At 36.2% G+C, this 9,794-nt stretch overlaps 1 protein-coding gene across 3 annotated transcripts in view; it reads left to right on the top strand.

Moving 5' to 3' along the window:
* LOC119634786 (L-allo-threonine aldolase) overlaps nucleotides 1-9,534 on the top strand; it is a 20,213-nt gene extending 10,679 nt beyond the window's left edge. The window contains exons 3-7 of one of the 3 annotated variants that reach the window (XM_038029156.1): nucleotides 127-508; nucleotides 615-689; nucleotides 1,172-1,580; nucleotides 2,244-2,380; nucleotides 7,963-9,534. In XM_038029156.1, coding sequence (XP_037885084.1) covers nucleotides 127-508; nucleotides 615-689; nucleotides 1,172-1,580; nucleotides 2,244-2,380; nucleotides 7,963-8,063 — 1,104 coding nt within the window. In that variant the 3' untranslated portion in view covers nucleotides 8,064-9,534. The other 2 variants (XM_038029155.1, XM_038029157.1) reach the window with 2 other exon arrangements.
* Nucleotides 9,535-9,794: the final 260 nt, after the last annotated feature.

The following is a 9,794-nucleotide window of genomic DNA, read 5'->3' as shown; positions in this document are numbered from 1 at the left end:
ACTTTGATCCTTTATTAACATTTCAATTTTTATTGCTGTTGTTGAACTACTTTTAACTATAATTTGTAAAATCGATTGGTGTACGTTTTGCCTCTTTCTTGTTTGTTATTACATGTCTATATGTAGAGCAACATAAGCTCTTGTTTTACAATTTTCAACTACTGCGCACATAATAATCGTTTACACTTGCCATTAACTCGATCAGTGTCGCAATTTTGTCAGCAGATATTCTTTAGGCCTGCTTTATCGCAACCAGCCTATCTCGATTCAAGCCATTATTATAGTGTTTTCAATGCATTACCATCCCACTACGTCATCGATGTACGCTCTGATACTTTGAGTTTACCTACTAGCGAGATGCGTCAGGCCATGTTCGCGGCCACTTTAGGTGATGATATTTATCGTGAGGACCCTAACGTTTTAAAACTTGAGCAAAAAGCAGCGGAACTATTTGAAAAGGATGCAGGTCTGTTCGTACCCAGTGGAACTATGTCTAATTTGTTGGCCAGTAAGTATAACCGACTGACATTTGGATTGATAGAACGTTCATTGAGAAAACTTCGTTTAAGCAAAAACCTAAAAAGTGTGCAAACATTTTATTTACGTTTATTCAGTAATGGCGCATTGTCCTCAACGGGGCGCAGAAGCGATAGTCGGCGATCTATCGCACACGTTTCTCTACGAACAAGGTGAGAAAAAAAGCAAAGAAGGAGACGAACATTACAAGTTACACCTTTTACGAACAATTTTCTTCTCTTCTTTTTCTTATTTGGACATTTTTCGAGATAACAACGACTGACCACCTCTCTATATGTTGTGCCCGTTCACATTAATGCCGTTCATCGCAAATTGTAGGAACACTAAGTTTGTTATTCCATAGAAAAATCTGAATTCTCTTTCAATTATATTCCTTTTCTTTGTTCATTCTTTCTTTTATTTGGTTACGATTATACAATTCTTAAATCCACAGAATTATGGCTCGCGGCCAAGTACTCGTTGTGAGCACAACTAATTTAAAGAACAAAAATATGTAAAGAAAAAATGTACTAACCGAACGAAGTCGACTTGTAACTAACAAAGAACTGATCGCTTTTGAATTAATTACTTAAGCTGGTGAGAATTTAAGGCTCCTATTAAACCGGACAAACTTTTATAAATTTTTCACGTACAGGTAGCGCAGCCCAAATTGCCGGAGTTCAATTAGCGACAATACAAAATAAAACAGATGGCACATTTTGTCTCGAGGAGATGCAGCGTAAGATTCGTCCCTACGATGATTCCCTTCAGCCCGTTACGTCGTTAGTGGTGGTGGAGAATACACACAATATGTGCGGCGGCAAAGCTTTGCCGTTGCAATGGCTAGATGAATTGGCTGCCATTTGCAAAACTAAAGAAAATACAAATGGCAAAAATATTGCTCTGCACATGGACGGCGCACGTGTCTTTAATGCGGCCGAGCATTTAAATGAGTCGGTAGCACGTATAACAAGAGAGTTTGATTCGGTTAGCTATTCCGTGTCAAAGGCCTTATTAGCGCCGGTGGGGTCAATGCTGGTGGGTTCAGAGACATTCATTGCCGAGTAAGTAACAAAATATTGCGATCAATTAAAAATTTGTTTACACAAGCAATGTCGACAACCAAGGAATAACTGAAGTGATATGAAAATAGAGCAAATTCACATTTTGTAGTAATGAATTACTGGTAACATGTTCCCGTGTTTCAAAACACTTGGACTTTTCATAATAAAAAATTTTCTGTACACTTACTTCAGATTGCCTTCTTGGGCATCTCCATCCTGCTGACAAACATATAAACACTGCATACGTGCTTCAAGCACACATGCGAGTTTAGTTGAATCGACCGGACTAGATTTCACCCCATTGTTATTGCTTACATATAACACGCACTTATATACAAAGCTTGCTATTGTTCATCCCTTCATTGTTCATTGTTGTATTTCTAATCTGGTATTTTCTTTTCCGCACCTTGTCTGCGCACCTATTTGAGAATATCGCTCTAACCGAGCATATCATTGTTTTGAGCTTTAATTCTTAAAAATGAAATAAAATATTAGGCGATCAAGCTTGACGATTCACCGAGTTCTTGTCCGACTTCTTGCCAACTTCTTGAGTAATATCATATATATGCAATAGCCGGTGAAATAGCGGTGACAGGCATCGAGGATTAATCATAAGGCGAATGTGGAATAGTTATCTTACTATATATATATTTTTTTAAACAGGGCTCGCCGCCTTCGCCTGGCATTGGGCGGCAGTATGCATCAGTGCGGTATCTTGGCGGCTGCTGGTTTATTGGCTCTTGAGAAATTTGAGCCGCTCTTAAAAGAGGACCACCGCAGGACGAAGCGCATTGCAGAAGGTAATTTGTAATTTATGACCACACATAGTAAGGGGTTTCAGCGCTTTTCACGATATCAATCAAAAATCTGTAATTGCGTAATGTCTCTGCAGTCTTTCAGTATTTGTACTGTAATTTTGCGTGAGAATCAGTAACAAAACCGTTAGTTTTTTTGGAGCGCATTTAAAGACTTAGTATTTTGTATATGTGCACGCTTGGTAAATTTTTTTTCATTTTCATACTTATTTTACTTGTGTTTGTTTTTTACTTCGCGATAAATCATAATTTAGCAAAGACATTTTTAGCAGAGGCAGAACGCTTCAAAAAAGTGGGTTATTTCGGTGGACTATCTTCACTTCGGTAAATAGTTTATGTCTTTAAGAGAGAACCTGAGACGCATTAAAGTGTTGTGCGAACGGAACGATAAATTTAATAGACTCTCGTGATCGTCTTAGAATAATGTTAGCATAATGTTGGCGCCACTACTATTAAGCAATTTTTATCTCTATTTCGTAATTTTTATCCACTCAGCTGTTGTCAGCACACTTGCATCAACACACACGTTGTGCATAGAGTCATCCGTAAGTGTGTTTACGTAATAAATGATTAGATTTTTCCGCTTCAATTGCGATATTCAGTTGTCGTTGACATTTTAGTTGCATTTGATTTTATGTTCAATTTTGTTAAACATTTTTGTTCATTTCTATCTTTTGGTTGCAGCAATTGACAATCTACGCAGCCCCAATTTTAGTGTTGATTTGCATAATGTGCACTCCAACATACTCCTCATTCACATGGCTAATCCACAAATTACGGCCAGCAACTTTGCAAAGCGTTTATCGCTTGTAACTGAACGGGAACTGAAGGACAATATTATCGTAGACGAGAAGGAGAAAGGAAAGCAAGGTATTCAGTTAAAGGTCAGCTCACGAAATTGGCCTTTCGTACGGATAGTTTTGTACAATCAAATCGCTGATAAAGAAGTTGATTATATCATAAAAAAGATTGAATACGTTATTCGAGAATACGACGGCATTTGCGAATCGTTGTGATGCGTTATGATGCGTTGTCATGCGTTGTGATGCCCCCTGATTCATTTTGTTGCGTTGAATAAAATCCCTTTTAATAAGTTAACTTTATTTAGGAGCAACGATTATTAAATTCGCTAAACTAACTTTACTGAATTAAACTTTAACCTATCTTGACCTTCAATCACATTTCTGATATTTCAAGCAAACAAAAGAAAAATAAATAATAAAAGGCAAAAAATGGGATAAGAAATTTAAGTTATCGCACACTCAGTTGAAAGTGCGTTTAATCAATAGGTTCTCCATTTCACTTTTACCGTCACATCTCAACTCCATTTCCATCTATCGCTTTGAATTCATTCCATTCCTTTCACTTTAAAAGCCTTTTTATTGAATCTTGAAAACCTTTTTATCTATCTGTACAAATATCTATTGACGCAAATATTTACAATATGATGGCAATCAAAACCGTCGTTGAGTATGTCAGATGCATTTGCATGCACACTAGCACTTGCCACGTACGTGCACAGCGATGCAAACTGTATTCAAATGTCTCTTGGAAATATTTTGTTCATGATTTCTCAAGTATATCAACAACACACAGTAGAAATGTTCGAAATAATAGCACGAGTGTCAACAAACGATAAGCTTACAAAGAAGACGATGTGTACCCTACATTTGCAACAAGGACGCCGTATTTTCGAGAAGAGGTCATTGAGCCGAATGCATGTAACGTTTCCAATGCAAATAAACACTCAAATATGGTAATAAACGAAGAAGAATAAATCTAAGCACAAGATTAATAGCTTGCTAAAAAAACTATAAAGTACTGTTCATCGTTAGCAACTGCCTTTCTCATCTTACGACTGATTTTTTGTCGAAGAAAGGACTCCTTTTGTGGATATTTTTCTTCTATGCTGCTCAGGCAGAGCCTCCGTCACTACTGTCAACAAGTTTTGAAGAGATGGAGAGAGAGATTCAATAGCGGATAAAACCAAGCTGCGGCTTCAAAGGAGTTTTGAATCAAAGTGCATTCACAATAGATGTAAAGACCATCCTCTTCGTTCCTATTTTAAGGTCAATATTCGTCGAGTGCACTGTACATCGTTTGCTGCAATGATTGCTAGTTGATCGTAGACCAGGTGTTAATAGCTACGACGCCCCCCCCCAACATTAAATTGTATACATTAGCTCTCGCGTCTGCCAAGGGAATGAGAAATGCAGAGAGCATGTCAGCAGCAATTGACTAAAGACAAATGTTGTAATGTAATTTTTGTGTCAAACAAGGCAAGCTTATCCTAAATAAAACGCAATTACGTATTATAAAGAAAAAGTGTTTTATTAAAGATGAACACCGCTCCGCTCCGACAGCGCTCTTCACACAAATTCTAAATGAAGAAATTGCTATGCTTGCGTAACTGCTTCTCTTTTCGTTGAGGTATAACTTTCTTAGATGCAACACAATCCGTGTCGACCCGCTTTTTATGCGAGGAAATGTTTCAAATGCAGTGAATATTATCATAAGCACAGCATTTATATCGATCGCTCCATAATTGGCAGAAATTTCTTAAGATAGAGGCAACGTGTGCGCACGTATTATTCAATATGTTTTACGTGTTTTATCGTTTTTTACAATTTTACGGAGGAAGGCGTTAATACTTTTTACAAAAATTATTGTCACATATTCAGGCAACTCAAGCAATATTGGTAACGATTTTTATTAACAATTAATTTTTGCCGCCAATAGATGAGAGAAACTTAAATGAAAATAAAGAATTTTTTATTAACGAATCTTTCTGTTTTCTGGCTGTTTAACGGCTGAGGCTTTTCATCTTTTTTAAAGAACACATTGCAACACTTGTTACTGCTTGCAGATGTTTTTTCTGTGTGCGTTTAAAGCATGAAACAGTTTTAGTGGGAAAACTGTAACGAAACTGTTACGAATACTTTTGGGGAAAACAAAGTTTCAGAAAAATTTTCTTTTTCGATAAGTTTACTCCCAACTTTTCTAATTACATTACATACAGCCCGCAGTTACAATTAAAGTTTCTCGCTCACTTATTATCCATTTTATTTGAATCGCACGAATATAAATTGCATCTCTCTAAGGGTGTCATGGAAGCATTCTAATATTCACAATTTACGTGCTGTGGATACTTGAAAGATGGCACTTCAACTTTATCCAAATATTTGTAAGTTTGGGTAAAATGTTTTCGTTCATTATGGTAAATGTGGGCGATTTAAATAAACAGTCGATGAAAACACTTTTGCATTTCACGTCTACTTACATCACAAACAAACGAAATATATATTACACGCCCTCTCTGCTCATACGTATTGCAAATAAAGTACAAATCAATCGAAATGATTATGTTTTTAGATAAATTGAAGGGGATTAGTCGCGGCCTGTAACGTAACTGGTGCATATTTGGAGCTAAGGAAAAACAAATCCCTTATCATGAATTACCAAATGTAATATTCCATCCGCAAAAGACGCAAATCTTTTGTTAACAGCTTATCGTGCATCTCCCGTGTTGCGCTGGACAATGTGAGACAATGTTGAAAAAGAATGAAAATCCTCGACTCTAGGTTACACGTACTCATAAAAGGGCAGCATTACTTGCTTTCGATCTGTGATGTTCGCATCTCTATCCAAAACATACAAAGTCGTTTAGCACATGCGAAGTATTTCCTGCATGAGAAGTTGAAACGATGGGGAGGCGTTAAGAGCATTGCATTGCCTTGAAGGGAATTAAGACGAAGAATAAAATAGATTCTTGGCAAAAAAAAAAAATTATTATGCTCGTTAGTTCTCTATGTGACTGGCAAAATTGAAAAAGCAAAAAAAAAAAATTCCGTGTTAAGTGAAACGCTTTTATTCTGTTTTGCGTTTTAATGAGAATCCATTTACTTATTCTTTCTATTCAAGTGTTTTCAGCCAAGGGGAAGAAGGAACAGTTGGGGGAAAGAGATAAATTTCAGATTTAATTTTAGATAATATTTATTAAAATTTAACCACCAGGCATTTGCATTTCAATGAAGTCGTCGTCATTTTAGAAAAATATTTAACATACGCAGCCAGGCGTGTCAAAGCCATTTGTAAAATGCTTGAATATGTTAAGATTTTTGCTTACCACTTTACGCCGTATAAGAATGCTGTCCAAACAAATTTTAATAAACGAAAACTTGCAAAAGCAAAGCATTTTCTAATTTGATGAATTTGTAAAGCTTTTCGCGAACAAGGGATATCGTTGAATTCACTCACGCCATTTTTGAATCCAAGTACTTTACGTAAACCTACTTTGTCTTCGTATCCGTTCAAACGAAACAAACGAGTGAAAAAGTAAAGAGACGCGATTTTTGTTAACATATTTGATGGAAGTGAAATTCGTTTTCGTTTCGCACTTTCCGTTTCGTAAAGTTGATAAAGATGATGAATTTCGAATTGCGTAGAGAAAAACACTTGGTGAAAAAACACGAAGTGAAATCGGATAATAATACAAGAAGAAGACGTTTTCTCCTCAGTCTACAATCGCGTTTATTTATTCATTCTACTCCAGCTGATTGCCTATCGTAGTACAACCGTTGTAGCCCTTCTCTCTCTGCAACATAGTTCAGAGTAATTTAGGATCTACGCGTGACAGCGTCTTTTAACGTAAACATTAAGTTTTGCTTTTAATAGTACAAGAAAACATGCATAGAATGTAATTACAGTCCTACGTCTGACTCAAGCGCGACGTATCGCAATTTTAACCCAAACTACCGAAAATGATTTTTCCTGTTCTTGCTGTACGGATCGTAAATGACGGATCACAAGTGGCCAGTCAACCATCGTCTCTCCTATCGCTAACAGTTCGTTGTCCACTCCCACACTCTGACAACCCACAGCTATTTTATTGAATATTATATTGAGTCCGTGGTCTTAGTTGCTAGTGCTCACCGTATCTTTAGCCATAGGATTTATTTCTCTACTCTAAATAACTGATAACAATAATAACAATAATAGTTATATTAAGAAAGGTACATTTTTAGAGGAAAGCAATGACAACTTCACATCTCGTTTGAATTAATCTCCAGTTGAAGTCGTACTTAACGCCACGCCTTCGCATTTCGATCTCAGCGCGCGCATGAGGGTTTTCTGAATGCTTAATAACTCTTTCGCTTAGACTGCTTAAGATTTTCTCACTAGATATCGTGAAAAGTGCTTCGGGGAACTTTTAACGCATTGTATGATGTTCGCCTATCTACTATAAGGATTTCATATCCCGTCTGTGTGGTGGGAAATTGTTTATAATTTTCCTATCGACCATGTTACATAGATTTAATAATAATTTTTATAAAAGTTATTTTTAAGCAAAGTTATTTTACAGCAAAAGGAAATAACGTTTATATGTTTATAGACATTTAATTGTTGTTAATTAAGTTTTTATATGCATGGTAGCTTTGGTATAAATAGTTTTTTAGGAACCATAATTTATTCGAGTGAATCACCTAAACGCTTAGTTCACTTCCTGAAGCTTCCTAATTTATAGCCGCATATATGCAAGTAGTTATGTATATTAATTATCATCGCAGCATTTGCTTCTGTGCAAGCCCTTGCACGATTTTCCAATTGCCTGGATTTTGTGGGAATGGAATTCAAAAAAAAAGGAAAACAAACAAGAGGCTATGTTTAGACGACCCTACGATGTACAAACGCGTTAGCCTTGCTTACTTGTTTTAAATTGTGTTCGGCATATTTTGAAGTTCTCCCAGTCTTTGAGTGAAAGTAATAAATGAACACGAGTTGCAAATACTTCATCCGTTGCAATGGACAGACGAAGCAAACACATGCTTCGTGTTTCTAACAAAACCAACAACAAAACTATTATACTTGCTTTCTCTCCACTGTGCGGTGATTGCAAGTATTGAGTTAACATTATTATGCCTGCGGTGTATACCCATAAAGAGGAAACAATGATAAACTTGCATAAAATTTAAAATTAGGCGGTACACATTTACAACCTTGTTAGAAAAGTATCGCCGTGAGTAAATGCGTAGCTTCATGCCTTCTTGTTGATAATTGTTTTGAGTAAATTATGTACTCGAGAGTACAGTTAGGCGTTCTTTGTCGGCTAAGCTTGAAGAAATTGACATCACTGGCAACATTGCGTTATTGAAGCCGAAGTTTTCAGGTTAATCAATTTCCGGGAAAAGCAGAGCTTATCAGAATCATCGAACAAAACATGGGGATTGCAATTAATGGCTGAAATCAGAAAATGCGCAAAAAAGCTCGCGACAATTTCACAACAAAAAGTTGCTGATGATTGTAAAGATCGCCGGAGAAAGCGCGGCTAAGTAGCCCCTGTTGCTGGATAGACGACTAAAAGGTGGAGATCAAGAAAGGTTCATCACTATTCGTTTTTTGCCTTCTATTTCATTAGACCTACTACGTCATTTGAGATGCGGTTCATTTGCCTTTTATAAAACATAGGTACACGGATGCAGTTCACGTAAATTTTGCCTGTGATTTTACGCTAATGTACGTTTATTTAATTATTTAAATTTAACACTACATCGAGGCTTTCCGCACAACAATGTAATGCAGTGGCAAAGAACTTTGCTTTTGTAGAAACATGCACACACGATATCTCTCTTAAATATAAATATGTATTAAATATGTAATTAAATGTCATAAGTATGCCGAAAATGTATTTGATAATGCAAGCGTACTAAAGTATAAAAAGAGCGGCAAAATAGTAAAACAAACAATAAATTACTATAATGACATAAGAGCAGGCATACGGGCATATAATAATTGATATAATTCGATGGATTTTCATTTTATTTCGTTTTGCCCGAAAGTCGTCGAAAACATTGAGAACACATTCGGTTTCAATATCATATGCGCGCGGATTAGATAATCTAGCTCGGATTGTTGCTTCCCTATCAAAATTGAAACCTGACAAGAGAACAATGATTCAGATCTTCGCTACTGCAACAATGACTTATAGCAATGCGCCCAACAACACACATTTTTCGATTAGCTAAACAATTTCCGTGAGTTTCAAAACTTATTTCTCATGTGGTTCTAATTAAAATAAATGTGTCAAGTATATCATCTTGCAGCGGGAATTCATTTTCAATTTCGCTTCGTTCAATCAGCCATAAAAAATGCAAAAATCGCAAATAATTTAGAAAAAAGAGAAAAAAAAAAAAAAAAACACAAATAAAGCAAAAAACATTTCGCAGGTTAATTACAAATACTCGCTTGCTTACAGAAAGATTAATTCCACGCGGATAACCAATCCCCCAAAATCAATTGGAATGATGAGAAATAAAAGCGATAGGGAATGTAACAATTTTTGCCCGTAAGTAAGTTTTGCAAGTATGTAGTGCAATTTATTGCGACACGTACTGCGTTTTGC

This window comes from Glossina fuscipes, unplaced genomic scaffold (assembly GCF_014805625.2).
Source record: "Glossina fuscipes isolate IAEA_lab_2018 unplaced genomic scaffold, Yale_Gfus_2 3, whole genome shotgun sequence".
Lineage (NCBI taxonomy): Eukaryota > Metazoa > Arthropoda > Insecta > Diptera > Glossinidae > Glossina > Glossina fuscipes.
Note: the sequence above shows the minus strand (reverse complement) of the source record. Positions and strands in the feature narration are given on the sequence as shown.